This window comes from Chiloscyllium plagiosum, unplaced genomic scaffold (genome assembly GCF_037043375.1).
Source record: "Chiloscyllium plagiosum isolate Xiang-an unplaced genomic scaffold, Cpla_swu_hap1 HiC_scaffold_4, whole genome shotgun sequence".
NCBI classification, from domain to species: Eukaryota; Metazoa; Chordata; class Chondrichthyes; order Orectolobiformes; family Hemiscylliidae; genus Chiloscyllium; species Chiloscyllium plagiosum.
In genome coordinates this window covers 20,676,975-20,702,963 of record NW_028270142.1, presented here as the reverse complement: position 1 = coordinate 20,702,963, position 25,989 = coordinate 20,676,975, and the positions used below count along the sequence as shown (strand labels likewise).

Genomic DNA, 25,989 nt, shown 5'->3' with positions numbered 1-25,989 from the left:
AGATGTGTTGGAGGGCATCTTTAACCACGTGGGAAGGAAAATTGCGGTCTCTAAAGAAGGAGGACATCTGGTGTGTTCTGTGGTGGAACTGGTCCTCCTGGGAGCAGATATGGCCGAGGCAGAGGAATTGGGAATACGGGATGGCATTTTTGCAAAAGGTAGGGTGGGAAGAGGCGTAATCCAGGTAGCTGTGGGAATCGGTGGGTTTGTAAAAAATGTCAGTGTCAAGTCAGTCATCGTTAATGGAGATGGAGAGGTCCAGGAAGGGGAGGGAGGTGCCAGAGATGGTCCAGGTAAATTTAAGGTCAGGGTGGAATGTGTTGGTAAAGTTGATGAATTGCTCAACCCCCTCGCGGGAACATGAGGTGGCGCCAATGCAGTCATCAATGTAGCGGAGGAAGAGGTGGCGAGTGGTGTCGGTGTAATTACGGAAGATCAACTGCTCTACGTAGCCGACAAAGAGACAGGCATGTCTGGGGCCCATACCTTCATCCCCTCCCCCACTCACCTATTGTAGTCTATGCTACTTTCTCCCCACCCCCACCCCCCTCTAGCTTATCTCTCCACGCTTCAGGCTCTCTGCCTTTATTCCTGATGAAGGGCTTTTGCCCGAAACGTCGATTTCGCTGCTCCTTGGATGCTGCCTGAACTGCTGTGCTCTTCCAGCACCACTAATCCAGAATCTGGTTTCCAGCATCTGCAGTCATTGTTTTTACCTAATTGTACTTCATTGTCTATTCTAAATTTGGATTTCACTGAAAATTGTAACTGGTAAAACAGTGGTGAAGTATAAAGTAAAGCACCAATGATATTTTCGAAAAAGGACACCTTTTAATCTGTCTTCAAGAAACAAATAACAATACAAGCAATGACATACACCTTTAAAAATGCATGGACTGGTCTAAACACCAGTTTGTCACTTTTTATACACTTTGCATCATCAGAGCCAAAAAATCCTCAGACAATTGTTTCAGAAAAATATTTACATTTCATCACATAGGTAGTAAAGTTTGCATTTCATTTCGTCTTGCATATATTTAGCCTATAGCCAGGCAATATTTTTGTGTTTTTTTTTTACAAAACTTACAAAATGTAATGCAATAACGAATTTACCTGAGAGGAAATTTGTTCTTAACATAATGTTTCTTTTCCCAAACTACCAAAAGGCTATACGGATGATTCTTAAAACATAGAAAATGAATAAAGTATCTTGTTACAGATACGGACTTAGCTATCATCTTTAAATTACGCAAGTACCATTAACTTAGAAGGTTTACATTCATTGCTAGAAGAAGGTTGTTTAATTTTGAACCATTTTGATTTAATACTGATTGCTGCAATGCTATTTGCATTTTGTTTTGTACAATGAAGTTGTTAAATGTGGAAGAATACATCCGCTTGTTACCCTGTCTCTAAAACATTGACCAGTATAAAGCCAATGACTGCAATGGGAACTTTCAGAATTTGTATTTTCTTAACTAATGGCCGTTGTCAGTGTGTCATTTCAAACATAATTTGATTCCTTCAGAATATTTGTAGGAACAAACTCAACCAGTAATGTGGGAGGCTCATTTCCATTTCTCATGTCGGTGAAGATTAAGTAATGTCAGACTACACTTGACTATAGTGTTGAACATGCCTCAGCTGTTTCTTTGGATGCGTTTCAGCAACTGGATCATATGCATTCTGAAAGTACTCATTACAGCTTTTTGTTAAATAAAACTAAACAAATCCAAAATAAACAGGCAGCTTTACTGACTGCTGGAGGATGTGCCTTTCCTTGGAGATACGGGAGAAATTATGTTCAGGGATGTGCTGTTATCTGACTCCATGGAGCTGTTCATCATCAGTCCACATTGGCTGCTGGAAAGGTTGGTAGTCCTGCAAAGTTGGAGTCAGAAGACAGAAATGAGTAAGAGAAATTCTGGCAAATTGCCTCTTCAATCAAATCTTGTAAAAGCTAGAAATATTTTATTCACTTTGCCATTTTTACTGCTCGTGATTATTTTTTTCTGCTTTAACTGGCAAAACATCTGAACATTTGAGGAGAGGATAATTTTAAAATGTATACACACACAAGGGAGGGTTTTCATTGCCATCAGAACCATACTGCCCTACCAATCCTATCCTATGAATCATAAAACTTAGATATAGATCTTAGATTTACTCCTGCAAAGCCTGACTTTTATTGTATAAACTTAATTACACTGCTTTCTGGGCTGTTTCTTTCTCTTTGGTCTGACATTGCTGAAAACAGACTAGCCAATAAAGATTAGTGAAAGCACTAGATTACACCAAAGTTCCATGGTCTGCCATCATGTGATAAATAATCAGACAAGCATCTTTGGTTTCAAATAGAAGTACAAAATCATTTATTGAGGGACAGGGCTTATAATGTTCAATTAAAGCTTTATTTATTTTTAATGACTAATGTGTGTGAGTATGCTGAAAGTATGTTGTGTCATTTAATTAGCATTAAATGTAAACAGTAAAATTATCAGAAACATTTTTTTCAGTTCTTCTCAGGTGAAAAGAAAGGGGTGGCATGGTGGCTCAGTGGTTAGCATTGCTGCCTCACAGCACCAGGGTCCCAGGTTCAATTCCACCTTTAGGTGACTGTCTGTGTGGAGTTTGCACATTCTCCCTGTGTCTGGTTTCCTCTGGGTACTCCAGTTTCCTCCCACAATCCAGAGTTTTGCAGGTCAGGTGAATTGGCTATGCCAAATTGCCCATAGTATTCGGTGCATTTGTCAGAGGGAAATGGGTCTGGGTAGGTTACTCTTCAGAGGCTAAAGGGCCTGTTTTCACACTGTAGGGAATCTAATCAAATCACCTCAGTAGCAGTAAGCTTTCATACAAGTCACAAATTTAGCTGAATGTGAAATTAATTAAAAAGGAGAAAGTCTTAACCTTTCTCAAGCTTTTAGTGAAGGAAAATCATGCAAGTTTTCAGCAGAGAAATAATCTAAACTTTGCCCTTGCTAAACAGCATGAATAAAGGAAACAGAAATTGTTTTGTTCTAATAGAGTTAGATCTTTTTTTTTAAAGTTTGTTCATGGGATGTGGACATCACTGGCTGGCATCCTTAATTGTCCAAAGGGCAGTTCAGGGTCAACTGCATTGCTGTGGATCTGGAGTCACATGTAGGCAGACCAAGTACGGATGGCAAATTTCATTCCAGAAAGCATATTAGTAAACCAGATGGGTAGTGGTAATGACAAATGATAGTGGTTACATGGTCATCATTAGGCTAGTTTATTATTCCAGATTTATATTGGGTTAGATTCAGATTTCACCATCTACCATGATGGAATCAAACTCATGGCCCCACCCTGTTTCTTTTGGATCACTAGCCCGATTACCATTACAACATAACCTCCCCTTAACGTGATTTATTTCTGTATATTTCTACAGCTCAATCATTTCTCAAAGTTTTCAGAGCTTCCTGGTCATGTTATAAAACCACACAGTTGACTTCTTATCCTTGCTACTATAAAGAAACAGAAGAACAAAAGATCACAAGGTAAATATGAGTGATGGAGCCATTCATCAAGGAACCTTGAATAATCTATTGTCTGCTAATCCCAACATCCAACTGTCTCTTAAATTATTCCAAGACTCACCTTCCAGCCCTCTTTGACTTATCAGTAAAAAAGAACATAATATATCTTGTGTTTTTGGGTCAGGATAGTGAACAGTTTTAGCATAACTTCGGTCAATTTATACTCAACCAATTTAGCAACGTATTCTATTCTACTGATTTTCTGGTTGCTACTGATATTGACTGGACATATAATAAATGAAGTAAGTTGCCAGGATGAACTGAAATAAGATCGGATGTGGCTTGTAGGGGGAGCAAAAAACAAAGATTTATTGGGCTGTAAATTCTATGAAATACTTAAAATCATTTCTGTCAAAATCACTTCTCCAAATTTACCTGGCATTTTGACACCATTTATGCCCCCATGCTATTTTTGTTTCCATGTACTGTAACTTCCAATACAGAGGAACCTTGATTCTCCAAAGGCCACGAGCGGGGAGTATTTCATTCAGTTAATCGAATGCCAGATAATCGAGGTTCCTCTGTAAATGTTACAGCTGTTGCTCACTTGATTGAAAAGTTCACTTGGCTAGACAGCTAGAGTATGGAGCAGAATAAAGTCAACATTGTGGATTGAATCTCTAAATTGGCTGTGATAGTTCACTTTGCCCCATGGTTGTGGAGTTCTTACCTTCAACCTAAATACAGCCAATTGTCTTTTTGTAATGAAGCAAGATGCTTGTGGTCATCTGGGGACAATGGCTCCTTACTTACCCATTAAATCTAACCTGAAACTTTTCTGCCCATTTACAGACTTATATCCTTCCCATTTTCAAGGCATTTGACTGCCTTATCAGTTTACCATGTTCTCCAAATTAGACCGGTTTGCAGGGGCTATTTGAGTCAAACGGATTGATATAAATTTGAAATGGTGTCCCAACAGAAATTTTAAAAGCAACCCCAAAGATATTTTGCATAACACTTTCAAAATGCCTCCTATGCATCGAGAAAAAAGAATCACAATTATTTTATTTTCCATGCCTTATTAGGACCACTGAAATTCATAGAAATAGAAAAGGTAATTTGCTTAATAAACTTGCCCCTGAAGCTGCAACTGTGGTCTGACCAGGGGGTGAGCCACTTTTCACTCTGGGTATCTCCTCTTGATTAGATGCAGAAGACGATGATGAAGTTGGAGTCATTGTGACTGTATTGCTTGTGCCTGCAAAATATTTTGTCAGCCATTCAATCATTTGGTTGACAATGTTACAATATATGTATTTTAAAGTTCCTTTCAATCAGTAATCTCAGACTCACTTGAAGTACTCTTGGACTTGTTTAAATTCTTCGGTTTTCTTTTCCTAGTCTGGATTCCTTCTTTCTTCATTGCCAGAGGCCGTGGTACCTATTGATTTAAATGAAAACATATTTTTAAACTCAAGTGATTACGAAGTAACAATTAACCATTTAAAACTGAAAGGTAGTTGTTGTAGCAGATTGTAAGATGTACAATACCTGAACGAACATATAACATCAAAATCACTAAATTTCATTATTATAAAATATTAAATACTTTCCTGACTCAAAATTATAACATGAATGTCCAATAGGAGCCAAATAAGCCAATATAAATTGTTTTTGGTTCACTTGATGATTATTAATATGTTGCAGACACAGTTAACAATTTAAAAACAAATTTTGTCTTCAACAAATGAAACAATTATTATATACTTTTTGTGTCTATTGGTGAACAACAAAACTTTCTGAAGAAAGTTAGTAACATCTTTTCCAAGGTAAAGAATTTGTGGTAACTACGTTAAAACATTCCCAGTGGAAGCAAGAAGGTGACATACCCCATGGAGTTTCATGTAAAGTCCACAGGCATTGCAAACTGGCTCTCCTTCTGCATTCCGGCGCCATAAAGTGGTGGTGGTTGTATGACAGTTGGCACAAGCCAGACCAATACGTCTGGATGAAGACTGTAAGAAAACGATACAGAAATACAGTAATTGACTATAAAATGCAAAACTTTGAAATATTTTCAGTATGTCCAATGCAGAAGTTGGGTTAATAACCAAATTGATGCAATCTATTCTAAAGGTTGCTCAATTTGCAACACTACCTTAATGGACATCCACCCCAAAAGTTTAGGGTGAGAGGGGAAAGATATAAAAGAGACCTAAGGGGCAACTTTTTCACGCAGAGGGTGAATGGAATGAGCTGCCAGAGGAAGCGGTGGAGGCTGTTACAACTGCAACATTTAAGAGACATTTGGATGGGTATATGAATAGGAAGGGTTTGGAGGGATATGGGCCAGATGTTGGCAGGTGGTACAGGTTGGACCGAAGGGTCTGTTTCCATGCTGTACATCTCTACGACTCTATGACACTACATGTAGAAATACTTTGTAAGTGTTTTATTCCACTAGTGAACTTACCTATGAACCATAGTCAAACTACACAATTGCTCTCCATTAGCATTAAATGCTTCATAATTTAGAACTATTAGGATTATTATTAGTTTTTAAAATTTAAATTTCACATCAGTACAGGCACTTTTACCATATGTTCCAGATGAAAAGCAATTGCTGTTGCTGGTCGATGATTAATCTGAGCCATATTATGAAAGAATGGTGTCAGATGTTTGTCCAAACTTTGTTGCAGCATTGCACTTATGCATCAGGCATTATCCACAACAGTAAAGTACACAGAAAATATATAAAGGCAAGAAATGTTGCACCTTGGATTATCAAAGATTATATTCAACCTGGTTTTACTCTACATCCATTTATGAATTTTATTGTTGTCTTCTGGAGGATTGTACTGTTTTGGCATTGCAACAGCATATGTGACTGGTCCAAGATCAGTCTTTGGCCACAGATCTGAACAGGCAATCTCACCTCATCTTCACATTTGACTTCAGTTTAACTTAACCAAGTATTTATACAGACAACAGTTTGAGTAGCTACTAAATGGCTAAACAGAACACATTTTTGTTTTAATGGTCCAAAATATTGCTGGAAAAATGGTTGCTCATTGATGATATATGGTATTATTAGTGCGTAAAAGCACGACAACTTTCAGTAAAATAAAGCTAAGCCACAAGTTCTAATTCATTACAAATTGTCAGATAATTTGCACTCTCTCCATTAAACTTGCCATATGAAAAAAATTACCAGCTCACCATAAGCCACTGGACATCATGAAATTGTTTGTTTGTTTGTACATTTGTTGATACCATATCCTTATTAGAAAGTTGATTGCCATGGATCCCCATCTCTAGTCTGTTTTGTTCTGCCCATATTGATTCCATAAAAGTGGAACATAATTTGTCCATGAGATCCATCATCCATTTTTCTCCACTTCTTCCCTCTCCTATATTTTCTTGCTATTTTGCTTCCCGACCCCTGGTAGCTGTTTCTGTCCACCACCAATTCTAATGATGCGACCAAAGTAATGTTTTGTTCTTCCTTTGATGTTATACGTTAATTTCCTCTTGCCATTTCCAGCACCTGCTTATTAATCTAACTCTGTAGGATATACAGGACATTTGCTTATGTGTCTACATGTGAAAGGCATTGAGCTTATTTATAGCTTTTGTTTGTTATATATCTCTAAGGCACAAAATGTCACACCTCTGCATTCTTCTCCTAAGATTCAGGTTCAGTTTCTTTGATGTTAAACAGGTACTTCATTCTGACAAAAGTGGCCTTTGCTACCTCAAACCTCATTCAAATCTCAGTCACATCTGTGAATTAAGGATGTGAACCTTTTCACTCGAGGACTTGTCCATTTACTAAAGAATTCACTCCTGGGAATACGTCTCTACTTATTATCATTGTCTTGGCCTTCTTCATGTTCATTCTTAATGTATGTTCCTCACTCCTTGCTTTCAGTTTATTTACAATTTTCTGTTGTGTCTCATCAAGACTGTGCAACCAATGTGGTGTCATTTGCATGTCTCCAATTGTTGACATTCAATCCCAACACACGATGGAGTAGCCCAGTACTGTAAAACTCCTACATCTCTGAAGATAGCTTCAGGGTACATGCTGAACAACTTGAGGAATATAACACATCAATGACACTTTTTTCATTGGGAAGTTGGTTTTATAACTAGGAATGAATGTCACTGCAAGCCTGTGGGCATGGTAATTCATTTCACAGAACCCTTTTTATGATATGGTTTGTGGGCCTGCTTTGTCACTTCATCTTGGAGGCCCAGAAATGGAATAATAAAATTGTATTACTTACAAAGATGGTTCCTAGTTCTTTTGAAGCATATGTAATTTTATTTCTTTATCTTTCTTTTCCTTTCTGTCTCTTTTTCCTTCCCCTCCTTACTTCTTTTATCTTATCTGTTTGCTTTATTCAACAGGAATTGACCCCATTTCATTTGGGGTTATGCAGAGTTTATTTCTCTATCCTTAAATTGCATTGTCTAAAGAGATAAATCATTGACACAACGTTCAGGAGATCCCAAATGCTGTTGGTGGTGCCATGCCCTTATCAATTTGCATTTCCAAGAATTTGCTACTATGCAAAATAATACCATTGGAAGAATACGCTATCAAAAAAAGGCATCACTGTTCACACTGTGAGATGTTGCTCCAATTGGGCTATCAACTTATATAATGAAAAACAAAGTCATGTTGCAGAACAGGGAAACCGAGGAGTTCAGGTACACAATTCTTTTTAAGTTTGCATCACATGTTGACAGGGTGGTTAAGAAGGCATTTAGTGCTCTTGCTTTCATTGCTCAGACCTTTGAATATAGGAATTAGGACCTCATGCTGAGGCCGTATAGAACATTGAGGAAACCTCTTCTGAAATACTATATAGGAAGGATATTATTAAACTGGAGTGAGTTCAGAAAAGAGTTACCAAGATGTTGCTGGGAATGGAGGATTTGAGTTATATGGAGGGGTTAGATAGGCTGGGATGTTTTTCAGTGGAGCATATGCGATTGAGGGGTGACCTTATAGAGTTTTATAAAATCATGAGGGGCATAGGTAAGGCAGATGGCAGATGTCTTTTCCACAGGGGTGTGAGATTTCAAGAGTAACGAGTATATTTCTAAGGAGAGAGGAGAAAGATTTTAAAAAGATGTGAGGGGCAACATTTTAACACATAGAATGAACTTCCAGAGAAAGTAGTGGAAGTGAATATAGTAACATTTAAAAGATATTTGGATATGTACATGAATAAGAAAGGTTGGGAGAGATATGGGCCAAGCGCAAGCAGGTTGGACTAGTTTAGTTTGGTTTTATAATCAAATTGGACAGGTTGGACCGAAGCGTCTGTTTCCATGCTGTATGACTCGATGAGACTAGTAACACCTAATAACATTCAGAAACCTCACAAAGTCATGTCAATTTGGAGATTATCTAATTTCATGAGAGATTCTATTAAAAGTACTTAAATAGACTAAGATCTCACTAACAGTAAGTTTTCCTGTTAAAACTTTACAGCTGAGTTGTTAACACAAGATGACTTCAGTGTTTTCCCAATGTGATGGTGGTTTGAATTCAGCCATAGAGAGATGCCTTTATGTCACCACAATAAAAGAAGCATAGTCTACTTTCAATCTGACTCCAAGATCTTTTATGGAAGAGACAATGAGGCCACCTCTATCAGCCAGCCTCACACCTCCTCTTATTAGACTGCTGAACAGACGTCTCTACTTTCAATCTAATGTTGACCTTGCTGTTGTGCTCACTCTCCAGTCAAAAAATGTGAAGGTGGAAAAGTACAACAGGTCAGGCAGCATCCAAGGAGCAGGAGAATCGATGTTTTGGGCATAAGCCCTTCATCGGGAACGTTGGAGAAGGGAAAGGGGGCTGAGAGATAAATAGGAGGGGGTGGTGCTGGGGGGGAGAGGGGGGAAGGTAGTTGTGAAGGCGATAGGTGAGTACAGATGGGGGGGTGAAGGTGATAGGTTGGAGCGCAAGGTGGAGCTGATAGGTGGGAAGGAAGATTGAACACGTAGAACAGTTCAAGATGGCGGTGCCAATTTGGAAGGTTAGATCTGGGATGAGGCTTGGGGGAGGGGTAGATAAAGGAAACTGGTGAAATCGATGTTGATGCTGTGTGGTTCGAGAGTCCAAAGCTGGAATGTGAGGGGTTTTTCTTCCAGGTGTTGGGTGGCCTGGATTTGGCGGAGGCCCAGGACTTGCATGAGTAGGAAGGGTAGTTTGCAGTAGATTTGTTGGTGCGTGTGTCCCAGAGAACATCTATAGGATACACACACCAAACAACCCCCTTGTCCTATGACCGATCACTTGAACTCGCCTCCTCCACTGCCAAATCCTAGCCACCTGACGCCTGGAGGAACAACACCTCACCTTCAGCCTTGGGACCCTCCAACCACACAGAATCAATGTTGAGTTCACCAGGTTCCTCATCTGCCCATTTCCCCTCACCTACTCCCAGATTCAACCCTGCAACTTGGCACTGACCTTTTGATCTGTCCTACCTGTCTAGCTTCCTTCCCAACTATCTGCTCCACCCTGCGCTGCAACCTATCACCAACAACCCCCACCTGCATCTACCTATCCCCTTCCCAGTTACCTTCCACCCACCCCCATTTATCTCTCAGATCCCTTCCCCCTCTCCCACATTCCTGATTAAGGGCCTATGCCTGAAATGTTGATTCTCCTGCTGCTTGGATACAGTCTGACCTGCTGTGCTTTTCCAGCACCACACTTTTCAACTCTGATTGCTCGCATCTGCAGTCCTCACTTTCTCCTTTGTGCTCACTCAGTCTAAGCACCCAATGATTTGTACGTCCTTTTTTGTTATGATCTGACTGTACTGCTTGTAAAATAAATTTTTCACTGTTCTTTAGGTACATGGGACAACAATAAATCAAATCAACATGTAAGGCTTAGCTCAGGTTGGTCACATTTTTCCTGCAGTAAGATTATTTTGTGCATCTATTCTGGAAGCATGTGTGCATATAAACTAACTCCATTTAATGTTCACATCAATTTGAGATCTGACCAAACAATTAAATTTTGCAAGATGAGCATAGCGGTAAACAGATATGCTGGTGAGAGATCATTTCCCCCGAACAGTATAATGATACACTAATTTAGTTGTCTCTGACTGCTCTGAGTGGTACTGTAATGTAGAATTGCAGCTCATTCTGGTAGAAAGATATTTACATCATAAATAAATAAACGTAAAGTATGTGGTGCAAAGCAGATAACAAGATGACATGAAAGTAAAGAATATGCAGGTATAAAACAAACAAAAACGAAACTGCTGGAGAAACTCTTAAGTCTGGCTGCATCTGTGGAGAGAGAAACAGGTATAATGATTCGGGTCCAGTGACCTTTCTTCAGACCATTCAGACAAAGGTTCTCTGGAGTCTGAATGATATGGAGGTGCCAGTGTGGGAGTGAGGTGGACAAGGTCAGATGTCAGATGACACCAGGTTATAACTCAACAAGATTTTTTGAAATCACAAGCTTTCAGAACCCTGCTCCTTCATCAGGTGAAGTGACAAAGGAGCAATGCTTCTAAATTTTGTGATTTCAAATAAACCTGTTGGACTATAACCTGGTGTTGTCTGTCTTCTGACCTTGGATTCAGAAGTTTAACTCTGTTTCTCTCTCCACATATGTTGGCAGACCTGCTGAGTTTCTCCAGTAACTTCTGCTTCTGTTTGTTTCAGACCTCCAGCATTCACAGTTCTGTATTTTCTAATATCAGATTATCGGACATAAAGGAGCAAAAGCATTCCATTGTAGATTAATCTTGCTTTGCATTATTGCAGCTGTTAGGAAGAACAACATTTCAAAAACATACATTTGGGCAACTTAAGATATTTTCAATAGATGCGGTTTTATACCTTTCACTTAGTTAATTCTTGCTATTAAAAAAAACTGCTAGGAATATAACTACCCCAGCCGGTGCTTGTCTGGTTATGAAAAGTAAGTACCTACAAACAATGAAAAGCTCGACTATTTTTTGTCAATTTGAATATTATCCAATGCTGCGAGAGACTCATACTACAGGTTAGTACCCAAATGGAGCAAGATTTCACTCAAGTAACCTAGGAAGCTGGAATATTCCGTGCATTTTCAATTCGAAATGGATCCCAGGTATCTTCTATTTCGAATTGCCATTTGGACACTGGTGGATTATTAACCCGAGGATTTTAAGTGTCAGGTTTCATTCACATACACACCCCAATCCCATTTCCAATTGCGTCACATCAGGAACGTATTCAAACTGGAAAACTCACGTTCAATCTGGATACGGTTCAAAGTTTATTTATGAATAATTGGGTGGGTCGACATTTAATTATATGTTCAACATTTTAAATCGTCTTACTTTATCAGTTCTCGCCGCGTTGCCCCTTAGATCCAGACTTGATATATCTTGCTATAAATCAAAAACAAAATGCCATCGTGTAATATATCGGCGCTAAATGTTCCCTGCAGTCTCAAAACAAATCCTAAACTCGTCCGCTACCACTACCCATTCAGAAAATAAAATGGAAAATCGAGTGTCTGATCTTTTATTTTATCCTGGCAGAGGCTCCCAGTCCCTTGCCGACACAGATACAATTTCAATCCTGCCGTGTCTCATTAAATGTAGAGATAGGACAAGTGCTCTCCCAGAATTGAAAGACTCCCAAAACTGTTTTGTTACACATTTATAAAGGGGACTCTCAGTCGGCCGACTGGGGGAGACTGGGTGGGGGAAGAATCAGTGATTAAAAGAAAACTAATTAACACCATTTTAACAAAGTCTCGGTTTGGCGGGCCACACATGAATAATCGTTTCTGTTTTGGTCACATTGGAGCAGACACATTTTACACCAACATCAGAAAAGCCTTCACCAACTGGCTTGGAAATTCCCATTGTGCGAATCACATGTTTTTGGTCTTGGGTTCTTCCACTATCAGAGAAACTATTTCCATTTTCATGTAAAAATAAAGATGATTAGGTTCAGGCCGGTTGGCCCTGGGGATTAAGAGAAACGGAGAAAGGGAGAATTTTATTTGGCCCCGTGTATTTTGGAATGAGAACTCAGTAGAGCCCGAACGTCACAACTTAGTTCTTAACAGTGACAGGCCCGTTGAGTATTTGAGGCCATTATTGTTTGGTTTTTTTCCCATTAATTTTAGCTTCTTTGTATTTATCAGCTTCCCTGTTGGGAATAAACCATTATCGTTAAACATTCCTTCCCTGTTGCGTCTTTCTGTGAATGTCAGGGATTTAAGAAAATCTCGGGGGGAACAGACGAATAATAAAAAAACATGGAGTGGATGAATACATTTCGGTGCATGATTGCCGAACCAGATTGTATATGAATAACGTTGTAGCTACAAATGCTGAGATACTGTTTGTTGGAGGTGAGACCTTACCTGATAAATACATGTCAAGGTTAAGTTCTGTTTATGGTGTTGAGTAATAAGAGTGTTAATAGTAAAAGCTATACTTCACAATCGCAAAGGATCTTTTAAATAATCGGGTGATTGGACAAATAGCCCATCTAAATGTTTACAAATCCCAAAGGCAAAAATGCAATTTTCCCTCCCTTCGTATTACACTTTGATCCGTGTTCTTGGGACGTTTGCTGCCTTATCGAGCCAGGCTATCTGACTTTCTTATCAGTAGTACCTTCTGTATCTGGATTACACTGGCAAGAGTTACATAGGTCGCTTACCATTCTCTTCTGAGGTTTGATAAGAGGTCGGCTGAGTCCGTTCATCTTATGGTACAAACCGCAGGCGTTGCATAAGTAGTGCCCAGTGCCATCGCGTCGCCACAGGGGAGTGGACATGGAGCCACAATTCACACACTCTCGGGCCTCGGAAAGCTCTTCCAACAGCTCTGTCATCCACATCCCCACAAACAGAAATAAGGCCAAGTTATTGATGGAATTAGGGACACTGAAACATTGCACCAACCATCGAAAATATAACCTTGCGCTCTATTTCCATTGTTTATTAAACGTGTCTACGTTTTGTACAAGTTTGACATTTTTAAGATAAATACCATCAAAGAGCATGAACTTCTGAGGTTTACATTTGCTCTAATTTAAAGGGAAAATAAAAGGGATTCGCAAACTTCTCGAATGTTTTCAAAGTATTCAATCAAATGTCCTCAATTTCCCCAGAAGTGAAGAATTTCAGCATTTTATTTTATTTTTAAAATAAATAAATGCTAATTATGTTTCCGGATAAATGTAATGTTATTTTGCAAACACTTAATAAGGGAGAACACATTCGTCTGAAATTCCTCTCTCCACTGTGCTGACTAGAATTCGAATTTGATTTTATTGTCACGTGTACTCAAGTACAGGAGGACAGTGAAAAAGTGTACAGTGTCCCCATTCCCAGCGCCATCTTAGGTACAAAGCTATCTGAGTACAAAATCTTAGGTACAAAGTAGAAAAGTAAAGAATGTTAAAAGTTAAACATCTTCGTATAAAGTAGAAAATAAGGTTAAAAGTCAAACATCACAGTCCTTATTAGAATTATGTTGAAAAATAAAGAAATAAAGACTTCAACGGTCTTAGGTACTTAGCCACGCTGAGCTCCCACTCTCTCAGGCGATATTGCCTTAAAATAAACTGATTTTTTTTCTGCAGTAAAATAGCCGAGAGGAAATTCAGAAGTACCATTGTAAGTAGGACAGTCTAATTGCAGGAAGTTTTATATCTTAGATTTCTCCGATGAATACACATGCTTGCTGGAAAAGACATTTTTAAAAGCTGGGATTTGCTACTCGCCTGAGGTTATACCACATTTAGTGCCTGGTCCAAGCAGTTTTATTGTTGACTGTATAACCCAACTCTCTCTCTCTCAACTTCTGACCTGGTCAGCTAGCACCGCAATTCGGCTATTTGTTTTTGCCACGGTGCACACTCAAAATAAAAAGTTCGACTTTTTAACGATTTGGATGTGCCGGTGTTTGATTGGGGGGGGGGGGTACTTCTTCTTTTAACTTCTTAACGAAATAGTGTTACTGCAGGCTACTGGGCTTCTCTCAAATCCTGAGCATTTTGAACATGCGAGGGCGGCATGGTGTCTCAGTATTAGTACTGACAGCGCACGGACCCGGGTTCGATTCTAGCCTCGGGCGATTGTCTGTGCGGTGTTTGCACATTCTCCAAGTGTCTGCCTGGGTTTCTCTCCATCATACAATGACGTGCAGGTTGGCCATACTAAAGCCCCATAGTGTTCAGGATGTGTAAGCTAGGTGAATTAGTAAGGAGTAATTACAGGATAACGGTGTAGAGGAATGGGTCTGGGTGGGTTAAACTTCGAAGGTGGTGTAGACTTGTTGGACCGAAGGGACTGTTTCCACACTGTCAGGATGTTAATTCTAAAAACAATGCTCTACATGATTGACCCATTCCGCTGTTTATTGTCCTCTGCTTATCTGAATCATTTAAAATGAATGGGATAATTTCTTCCTATTTACTAGATACTCATAATTCGTTATCAATGTTTTTTTTCGGTATGACTTCATGACTTCGGTATCAGCCCAAATCTGACCAAAAACTTCCTTTAGACCGATCAGTAAAAGCAAGGCTGTGAACCATCTGATACTGTATATCATAAAGTGAGACATGTCGGTAAACTGGTGAAACATTTAACGTTGGCTATGCATCCAGACCCAATTAAGGTAGTTGGGAGGATAGTATATCTAGATTGAAGAAGGCCTCTCGTTCTATAAATCTGAGATTATCCTCGTCCCTGTTGATTTTATTTTCTTTTATGAAAGTTCGCTAATTAAATATATCACAACAGACTAGTATCGGTAGAAACATACTTTTAGCGGTACAGAATAAATGGGCCGAAGGGCCGTTTCTGTACTGTATGATTCTGTGAAGGGAACATGTCACCTATTCTTGTTTTTAACTTTTCGTCTCTTGCTAATTGGAGGTTATTTTCTTTGGTAGTTTTTTTTCTTGAAACTTAAAAATAAATAAAACATCTTCCAAAAGTACATATTTGCAGAGATAATAAGGAACGAAAAGGAAGCTTAAGGTCTATAAAATACCGACAGACTGCTTGAAGAGCAAAACATTGCAGCAGAAGTTGGAGAGTACATTAGAGAGACTACATCAGACTAGACACGACGGAATTACAGCAGTACAAATCTGATAGCTGAAGTTTTGTTCAATAGCCCAGCATTGCTTGCACCTGAAGTTGGAAGTTTTATTAATTTTTTTAAATTATCTGAAGTGACAGAGATGATCACATTTCAGGATCTAATTTTCACTTTTCTCGCCCTTGCACGTACAGGGAACACTATTGATTCTGGCCCAAGGTTCCCTCCGAACCGAGAACCTATATTTCCCTTGCACTGATGCTGGCCAGCCTGACCTTGACACAAAATTTTCTCTTACTTACGGCCAATGTAATAGATTTGGCATTCTTGAGGTGATCAGCAATGTAGAAAACAAGGCAAGAACGTAGCCCTATTGTGCGCAATGAAAATTGCAAGAGTTGTTCAAATGCAAGAGCACGTGCTTTTCTCAGTCCTCATAGCAGTGCACGACCCACAACTTCAGGCTGTAAATCAATAGCGCTATAATGCCATCAAGCAAGACGGCTGGACTTTCTTGCAATTGTCCTCGTTAATAATGATGATGAATGCACCAGGGAATCCTCGTGGGATCCATAAACGAAGTCATTCTTTAGTGAGTTACCTAATAACACAGTACTTATTAAAGCCACTTGCTAATTTCCAACGAAACATTTAGATAGAGCTCTTTTCTTTTTTTAGATTCCTCTCTCGAAATTGACCAATCGAAACATTGTGAGGAGTCGAGCTTTGGAACGCAAATGCTGCAAAATTGTTCAGAAAATGTGCATGTAACCGACAAGTCTACACAACAAATAACTGTTTGATGGTATAATCTCCCAGACTGATTACTAAAACAACAAACATGAGCCCAACAGCCCAGAGAGAATGGCCTTCTTTCTCTCTGTATTTCACAGCAATTGCTACATCATCGCTATCTGCAAATAAGTTGCGATGTTTCCACAACAGAACAGTTTACTTTGCGAGTTGTTTAGAAGTTAATTGATTTAGCACCATTGTTCCCACATGTACCTTGTGATTGTAACTGACTGAAGAGAGTAACAACGCCCTGATGAGCTGGCAAATACGAATTGACACTGACACAATTATCCTTGCCCTCACACTTTTGTAAAAAGTGGAGTTTTATTGCAATCAAAACCGACAAAAGGTAGAGTCTTGCGGGCTCTGGAATTCTGTAACAACCAGATAAACGCAGCAAATGCTGAATAAATCAGGCGGATAAATTAAATCCTAACGAAGAAACATTAACAATTAATTATTAGCTCAGCATTCAAAATATTGCCCATTAAATCGTTAGCCCTTTGTGCTGTTTTGAACATCAGTTAGACCGTTCAACGGAATTTATATCTGGGAGGCGAAACATGATTCAGTGCATGTAGCACACAATCTGCACCACATTTTGTAAACTGGGGGAAAAAAAAACTGGTTGTAGTTTCACCGATTTAACTGGCTCTGCCATCATTCCAGGAAAACGTGGGAAGAGTTTCCGATTTTTGCGAAAGGAAATATACCAAAATGTTGATGAACCCAATGGTTCTATCGCTGCACTGTCGCCCGCGTCCCCAAGGGGGGGAGAAATAACATTTATTTATCAAATTATTTATCAAAAGGTGTCAGAATGAATTAATGTACAATTTAAATAAACTAGGCCACAGCTCATGCCTCCATTTCTTGAAATCACACCAAATATCACGCATAGTTTCAGAGAATGTGTGTTGCTCTGACTGAAAAGCACGATTGACTACAACATTGTTCGTCCATATAAGTCCTTTTGATTGGCAATCTGGCTTAGTAAAAACACTACCTCTGAAAAATTCTGTTTCGTAGAAACGGCGTCTTGTGAGGTAAAAAAAAAATCCCTGGCCTACTGCGGGATGCTGCAACCATTATTTAGTCAACTTCAGCATAGATCTGCGTTAGTTTAGCTGCTTTCATCAGGGCCTGTCATATTCCTCTGGAATGTAAATTAGATCTCTCCAAATGAAGGGTTGTTTCAATCGCAAGTGTGAACTTTAAAGTTAGTGGCAACTGCTGAAAGTAAAACGTCAACTTGTTTTTGTATGGTTCAAACATTTCTAGTTGCCAACTGTTCCAAAGAGTAAAAGTTGATATTTATTTAGTTTCCTTTGATTCAGCTCAGTGGGAAGTGAGTCTTAAATAAATCTTTGATCTAAGTAAAATTAGAGTTCTCTTGCCCATAACGTACTGACCAAAAGATTCAACAACGTTAGTGGAAAGGGGGCACTAACCCATTGATTTTGCAATGAAGGCAATATGCAGAGGCTTGAAAAAGCATTGCAAAATGTCCATTGCGGAATATCCAAATAATGAAATCTATTTGATTTTCCAAAGCTCTAGATTCTTACAAATGTCTAAACCTATCACTTCTGAGTTAATATTTAGTCATTGCGACTGATGTTAGATTTGATTCGGATTTTTAACGATGTTAGATTTGCCTTTGTTCCAAACCATTGTGTCATTGTCTTCTAAAAGTTATTTTATCCTTCAAGATCAGGTCAGACAAGATAAGCATGACTAATGTCATTAATAGAAGCGTTTTGAAGAAAGTAAACTTTACTCTAATTAGTGGTTTGACCCAAGAAGCAGTTGTGCAGCCAATTTTCCGCTAATTGAGGCTAACAAGGCAATTTTGTGGCCCGCCGCATGCCATCCTTAACCCTAAACCATCCCTTTGGCCGAGGAGATCCAGAACTCAGTGGCAAGACAATGCAATTGAGCATTCACAATTACACAAAGTGATTACATAATGTAATTCTGCCGTTTATTGTTATGAAAGAATTAAAGTTGATCACTGATTAAGGCATTTAAGTCGTCATTGGACAAACATATGGACGTACATGGAATAGTGTAGGTTAGATGGGCTTCAGATTGGTATGACAGGTCGGCGCAACATCGAGGGCGGAAGGGCCTGTACTGCGCTGTAATGTTCTATGTTCTATGATTTCCCCTCCAAAACCTTACTGAGCGCAAAGCATTCTGGATTGTAGGCTGACATTATTGCTGAGTTTTAAAAGTGCAAACCAAAACATTATAAGAAAGTTAGACCTTTTATAAGGCAACACAATTCAACTCTGCAATGTGTTTTGGTCTGGCAGAGAATTACTTAATGACGACATTCTCTCATATAGTTCCGTTAAATAGAACAAAAGCTATGGGGGAAAAATGGGAACAGAGGATTGAGTTGCATGATCTGCCATGATCCTATGGAATGGAGGAACAGGCTAGGAAGGCTGAATGGTCTTTTTTATATATATTTAATTTTCACCCTAAACTCTCAGTGTCTCAAATTCTTACGGATGATTTTGGTATTTAAACATTTCCCAATGGCCTGTTGTTTATAGGGCTATTACTATTCATGGAGAAAGTGAGGACTGCAGATGCTGGAGATCAGAGCTGAAAATGTGTTGCTGGAAAAGCGCAGCAGGTCAGGCAGCATCCAAGGATTCCTGAAGAAGGGCTTATGCCCGAAACGTCGATTCTCCTGTTCCTTGGATGCTGCCTGACCTGCTGCGCTTTTCCAGCAACACATTTTCAGCTCTATTACTATTCGTGTTCAGGTAACATGTAATACTCATGTTCCTGATGAAGGGCTCTCGTCGGAATCATCGATTCTTCTGCTTCTACGATGCTGCCTGATCTGCTGTGCTTTTCCAGCATCACACTCTCGACTATGTTCAGGTAAAAACCTATCAACAAATTATATTCAGAAGGAAAGGGTTGCACAGACTCCAGGAGCTTGTAACATTGGATCTTGTTTTACTAAAGAACGAAAGAAATGTTCAATGAAGGGTTCAGGAAAAGGAAATTGCTGTTTTTGGTAAGTGATCATCGGTGAAAAAAAAACACGCGATCCCTTTGGATTCGCTTTACTTTTGGTTGTAAGAAATTATTAATTGAATTCGATTACTACGTAGAGATTAAAGTTTTAGAGGGGAAAAGGTAAAAAAAAAGATGAAGACAATGTTGAGGAGAATTTTATCTGGCCAAAGTCAAAGTTCTCATGTTTTATCTGTTTGCTACTATATATGGCAGAGGGGCGGAATTTTTATTCGTTTAAGAGAATGTCGTAGTGTGTTATTAATTTCAAATTACAGGTTTAGAAACTTTCCAGATAATTTCAATTTGCTTTAAGATTATTCAGATTTGACGTCGTTTAAGTACTTACTTACTTACTTATAACATGATTTGGTCTGCCTGCCTTGAGAATTCATTTTCCTGTTCAAATCAATAGTTTCCCTTTATCAAAAGCAGTTCGAAGGTACCAGAATGTAATTGAAACATTACACCGCCTTTCACAAGAACACACGACGCTACCAACCAATTTATAATTATCGGGCAAATTAAACCTGGGGAATCCCGTGGTCAAACTTGTTTTCATTGCTAAATCCCACATGGTCGTACAAATAAACATAAAGCCTTTAAAATTTCAAAAACTTAACAGAACTGCAAGCTTTTAAATTATTTTGTTACTATTTTGTGCAGCCCAATTATGCTTGGGGTTGGTTTAGCTTATGGTTGGGTTGTAAAACGGTGTAGTGCTAACAGCGTAAGTTCGATTCTCATTGTCACTGATTCTTGCCTATGAAGGGCTCTCCTCTTGTCTGAGGAATGGCAGCCCTCAGGTTAAATCGCCACCAGTCGTCTCTCTCTGAGTAAGGAGAGAGCAGCCTTACGGTTTGGTAAGACTATGGCGACTCACAAACAGCAAACGTTTCCGACACAATCTGCTGCATCCAGATAGGCATCGATTAGGGCCATCACACCCTGCACATTTTCACAATGCAGCAGTTTAATTCAGCCTTTACTCCAGAATATGACGAGGTCTGAAGTCTCAATGAATAGGAACGACAGTACTCCTATTTATTTTTGCATGAGAAATCTGTACTCTAAGAGCTCGCCAACCAAAACATGTCTACATGGTGTGACATGGCTTCATTACTTATGGAGGTTATCCACCAAAATCTAGTTTGAACAGCAAAAATCGTACTTTGCAAATATACTGGGGGAGTCCCAGAAAGCATAGGTTTAAGGTGAGAGGGGAAAGGCTTAAAAAGGACCTTCACGCAGAGGATGGTGCGTGTATGGAATGAGCTGCCAGAGGAAGTGGTGGAGGCTGGTACAATTACAACATATGAAAAGCATCTGGATGGGTCTGTGAATAGGAAGGGTTTAGAAGGATGTAGGCCAAGTGATGTCAAATGGGACTAAATTAATTTGGGATATCTGATCAGTATTGACGAGTAGGACAGAAGGGCCTGTTGCCGTGCTGTACATCTCTATGACTCGAATGTGAGATATTGTAAATTTATTAAGAAGATTAATCCACACAACGTGACCAGATGTGGTGTATCAGAGTAGCAGGAATTGTCAGTGTACCGTATTGCTGACTAGCATGTTTAGCCATTTCAGATTACAACACAAGTCTCAATTGCAGTAGTTTCTGTCGATTACCAATGATATATTTCAACTGTGTTGGATGTCTGTGGATATGTCTCTATCTCTCTTTCTATCCAATGCCCTGAGAATTCACTGCCAAAATATTTAATTTCGATATTGTCTTCGAATATTGTTGAATATCACCAAAGTTTGTAACCATTTGTAACGGATCAGTACAGATGTTGGTTTATCCTGTTATATGCTGCTATGGTAATTGTCACTGCAAGAATACTGGGTAGGCGAACTGATCCTACATCCTACAAACTCCCATTTTGTTCTGATTATGTCCATTACAAATTGATTCCTCTTGATTTTGGCTTCTGCTTTCATTACACTGTTTACTGATGGATCAATGATATACGTTGCCCAAGACTATTGGTTAATTTACAGTCACAGATTGAAGAACGCCTCCTTGGTAGATAAGGTTCAGAAATTTCAGAGAAATCCGAAAATACATCAGGAGATTTAATATTCACAATAGTGGCTCCTCGATTTTAACACACCAAATTATAACATTTGTTAGATTTTTGAAGACAAAGGCCAAGGACACAATTTCAGGTCATAGACCGGACCAGAGTGAGTTAACGTGTTCATGAGCCCCAACACTGATGTTTTCAAACACTACAAGGGTTGACTTACCTCCGTTGGGTCCTCGGACGGGTAGAGCTGTCGGTCTGCCTTGCAAGCTGTGCAGCATTGAGTTTTCAAAAGATCCCGCTGCTGTCCAAGCTGAAGTCAACTGTGGCCCAACGTAAGAAGTGTAAGGGCTGGGGTAAGATCCATTAAGAGGCCTGGCCAAAGGGCTAGGGTACTGATCTCTGCCATTCATATTCAGACTGTTACTGTAGCCGGAATCCCGAGCAGCTCCGTTGGAAATGGGAGGGCTCGGGGAGAAGGAGAATCGGCTGGAAACCATATGGTGAGGACTGCTGGAGCTATAGGTTGAGCTGTCTGTGGCAGGCTGAGTCCAGACCGAGTGGTTAGTAACGGGATGACTCTGTTGACTTGAGCCGCTGCCCTGGAGATAGGGGATGCTTTGGATCATGGAGCTAACCCTGGTGGTAGGAACGTAGACTGGAGAATTCGTACTGGAGTGCATGAAATTGTTAGGAACATCGTGAGGGTACGCACTGGGACCCTGGGCAGCTGCCACAGGCAAACCTTGGTACATTTCAATCGACGGAGGTGTCACAAATTCCCTCTTTATTCCTCTGGGCAGGAACAGTTTGCCTGTTTGATCCAGATCCGTTATAAAAGGTACAAGCTCTTCCGAGCTCTGTCCAAAGTAGGTGTCCACTGATCTCTCCTGTACAAGCTGGCGCCTGTCAGTGTCCAGACTGTTGCCCGAAGATGCCTCGAGTCTCAGGCTGTCTTCTGATCCCGAGCGTCCGTCTCCTTCGCGCTGAGAGCGACCGGCAAATTTTAGGTAAGGCTGGTCCGCCACTGCCGAGGTTAGCTGTTTTGCCACGTTTGACCACTCGGGTTCATTGAGGTCCATCCAGGTTCTGAGCAATCTAAACGCCACAAAAGGGGTCCTGTGGAGCAACCCGAAAGAAATAACACAGTAAAAGTGAATAACAATAGGGGGCAGAAAAACACACTCACAGCAAGACAGCAATTCTCCAGTTAGTTGTTAATTCAATTAAGTCGAGCCCGCTATTATCATGCTGTCGCCCACCAGACAAAACGAACAATAGGATCAGACATTTAAACATCTTTTTTAAAAACAAACATTCCAGCAATTTGGCATGTCTGTTTTTTTTCCCTTCCCCCCAGCACAATTTGACTTGATAAAATGATTCAGAATAACTGAGCTACTGATTTCCATAACGGATTGACAGGATTTGCTAGGGCCTGGGAGATGCTTTGTGCACCTATGATGGGATATAAATATTCCAAAAGTACTTTAGAGCATTGCTCAATAGCGTTCATTTCCTCTCAAAAGTTTAAAGTGATTAAAGCCGCGGACCAAGATACAGACAGGGATTTTAATTCATCAGTTTAAAGAGAACACTGATCTTAAATTAAAAAATTAAATGAGCTAAAAGGGCAGAATGGGAAAGAGCAAATATCCAGTGTAACATCAGAAATAAAACTATTACTTTGGTCATCACACATGGTTGAATTTGGACGCGTATGAAGTGTCCTGAAGCTGGTGGCATGCAATTGCTGATTATGAAATCACCCTGAAGCTAAAGTAGCGCCTTTCAACAGAGATCAAGTAAAGCAGTACAGCTGTTCAGCTCTGACTGTATCGACTCCGATACGACATGGTTCACTGCATTTATTCATCCGGTATCTAATATAACTACTTTGGGGGCTGACTAACAAAACAGAAGTGCGGCGTGGTCGAGAAAAAACAAAGTGGTTGCGTTTCAGGCGGAAAAAAATCAGCCCCCAGCCCCCAAAACAAGTTTTTAATAGGAGGTTAATCGGCTTCGAGATTAAACAGAAAGAGCAAACTTACCATGCAACAACCAGACTTGGCTACTCAACGTTGTACCTTTCACCCACCTGGTTTACTTGCCCCGAATTTCACCCTACACCGATCTAAATCATCCCAAATCCTGCCTTTAAAGTTTAGGTTATAAAGAGCAATCGCGTTCCCTCCTAAACAGGTCCAGAATGGAAGCGAGTGTCGGAACATGCTGAGACCTGTTTCCGCCGCTTCCCCCGACACAGCTTTCTCTCGTTATAGAAATGTATAAAACGAGATGAACGTCGCTACTGCATTGAAGCCAGTAAGACCTCCTTATAATACCCCCTTCATAACCAGGGACCTGGAACGAACTGCTCCGAGACTTATCGGCAGCTTGCAAACTGGAAAGCCATTAGCTCTCTCCATAGCAGCGAAAAGGGCTGAGGTTTCGAGAGATAAGTTCATCAGGAATTACAGAAACCACACATCGATAGAGGTAGGCCCAAAACGAACAGTAAGTAATATGTCTTAGTTACGCCAGACTAGTGTAAGATAACTCCGAGATAAGAACTATAACAGATAAGAACTAAACGCACGATAAATAACCACAAAAAGATCCGCGTACTATCACAGCCGTCATTCTACACTTGAACCAGACCTCTCAGCATCTAGAAGAGTGTGGACAGAAAAGTGCCGACCTAATGGTGGTTTGCCATCAGTTAGGTGTTTGGAGAAGTCCAGTGTGCCTTAAGACCAGTGTGTCTAGGTGCTGGGTGGTAGAGTGCGTGGTTCTGCTCTCTGCTGGGCTATTTGAGAGGAGGCAGCGCCTTGAACACAATTCACTGGAAAACTGGAGATGCTGATTGGATTCACACAGTGCTGACTAAACACAGACTCTGCAGCGCCTCCACCGCGGTGTCAGCTCTTAACATACACCATGACCCCTGCAGAACTGACCCACAGACAGACTTGGTGGTGTTCTGCGCGATTCGTTTATATCTCCAATCCCCTTAGATAGGTAGGGACGGGAAGACTGAAGAAATCAGAGACAGAGTGGCAACTAGAAAGAGATAAAAGCAAGAGAGAGAGAGAGAGAGAATGTGAAAATGATCGAGTGGAGGAATGGGAGTTGGAGAATCTTTGAACTCCACTCTTAAACACTCCAGCCCAACACCAGATTGCCTTCTGGGGGAAAAAAAATGTTAACGACAGGAAACTCGAATGCACATTGTAATTAACTGTTTTCCAACAATACAACACGAGTTTTTTTGCGGCAAAACCAATGATGCCAGGATTGGGTAATACTCAATGGACGTTGTACAATGCTGTCGATTTGACCAACTTTTAAGATCCAAACAATTTGACACTAATACCTGTAAAGGGGGTATTATGCAACATTATGCTGACACGACCCTTGCCGTTAGTTTGCTCTGTTGCTCTGCCTGTATTATCTTGCAAACGATGAAGCGGCCCCACCGCAGGGAGAGAGAGAGAGAGATGTTGCACGGTTAAAATAACTGGGTTGCCCTGAGGTCAGGTGCGCAGTTCAGCTTTCTTTCATCAATCTTGGCCCAAGCCGACAAAAACTGGCCTGGGCAGCCTTTCACAGAGGACACGGGCTGGACTCTGTACTAGAACATTCCGAGTTAAATAAAAGCTTTCTTTTTTTTTAACAAAAATCATAACTTCAGCGAAAGTGGTTGCTTGGAAAAACTCGGAAGTTAAGGCAGGATTTAAATGAACGAGTCATTTATTTGATTTTTATAATCAATTGTGCGGACGCAGTGTCCGCCGTGTTTAAAAAAATCCAATTCTTTTTAAAAAAAAACAATTTGGGAAGTGTCTGTTGGAGTCACTGACAGACGTAACCCTAACCATGCTTTCTGAATGCCTGCTACAAGTCGGCAAGATTGGGCGATACTGAACTAGCGACCTAAACCGTAAAATAGTTTGTTGTTTAAGAGTTGAAAGTGTCTTTACCCCCCATCCGAAGGAACCCCAGCTTCTCACAAAAAAAGCAACAATGCAGCTATGCCCGCACAAAACCCGATCGATACTGTCGTTACACTTAGAGAAATATCGATATTCACGCGCCCTCGGATCAGTGGGAATGTGGGCATTTAACTCCTAGTCAGAGATGGTTTGTATTGAGATTGCAATTGGGCGATAGTCGTTTTTCCAAGACATGGTTTTGATTCCATTATCAGCTTTGAAAATCCCTCACGTCCAGTCCTGCGAGAGAGTGACAAATCTCTCTGTATCGCAGTATAAGGATTTTTTCTCTCTCTTTAATTAATATTCTGTCCTCTCTGGAAGCCGTTCCAAAAGGTTAGTTAAACCATCTGGGAGTCAGCGGCCTGACACTTTCACTGCCTGACCAGGGATCCTTCTTTGAAACTTAAAAGTAAGTGATAATTTACCGCCGGAGTTCATTACCAGAGAAAAAAGACTGTAAATCGAACAAAATGCGAATTAAAACAAACAAATTCGTTCAATT

The 25,989-nt window shown here is 40.1% G+C and overlaps 1 protein-coding gene across 7 annotated transcripts; it reads right to left on the bottom strand.

Moving 5' to 3' along the window:
* Window positions 1–808: 808 nt before the first annotated feature.
* On the bottom strand, window positions 809–25,951 carry gata6 (GATA binding protein 6). 7 transcript variants are annotated; one of them, XM_087986024.1, is made up of 8 exons: window positions 25,929–25,951; window positions 21,713–22,608; window positions 13,224–13,390; window positions 11,882–11,932; window positions 5,396–5,521; window positions 4,860–4,947; window positions 4,643–4,764; window positions 809–1,881 (listed from the first exon to the last, which is right to left on the bottom strand). In XM_087986024.1, the coding sequence occupies exons 2-8, from the start codon at window positions 22,569–22,571 to the stop codon at window positions 1,819–1,821; spliced, it is 1,476 nt and encodes a 491-aa protein (XP_087842150.1). In that variant the 5' UTR covers window positions 22,572–22,608; window positions 25,929–25,951; the 3' UTR covers window positions 809–1,818. The 7 variants fall into 7 exon arrangements, with proteins under 7 accessions (XP_087842150.1, XP_043544959.1, XP_043544961.1 ...); XM_043689024.2 differs by lacking the exon at window positions 25,929–25,951 and adding an exon at window positions 24,089–24,370; XM_043689026.2 differs by lacking the exon at window positions 25,929–25,951 and adding an exon at window positions 24,151–24,365.
* Between the last annotated feature and the right edge of the window lie 38 nt (window positions 25,952–25,989).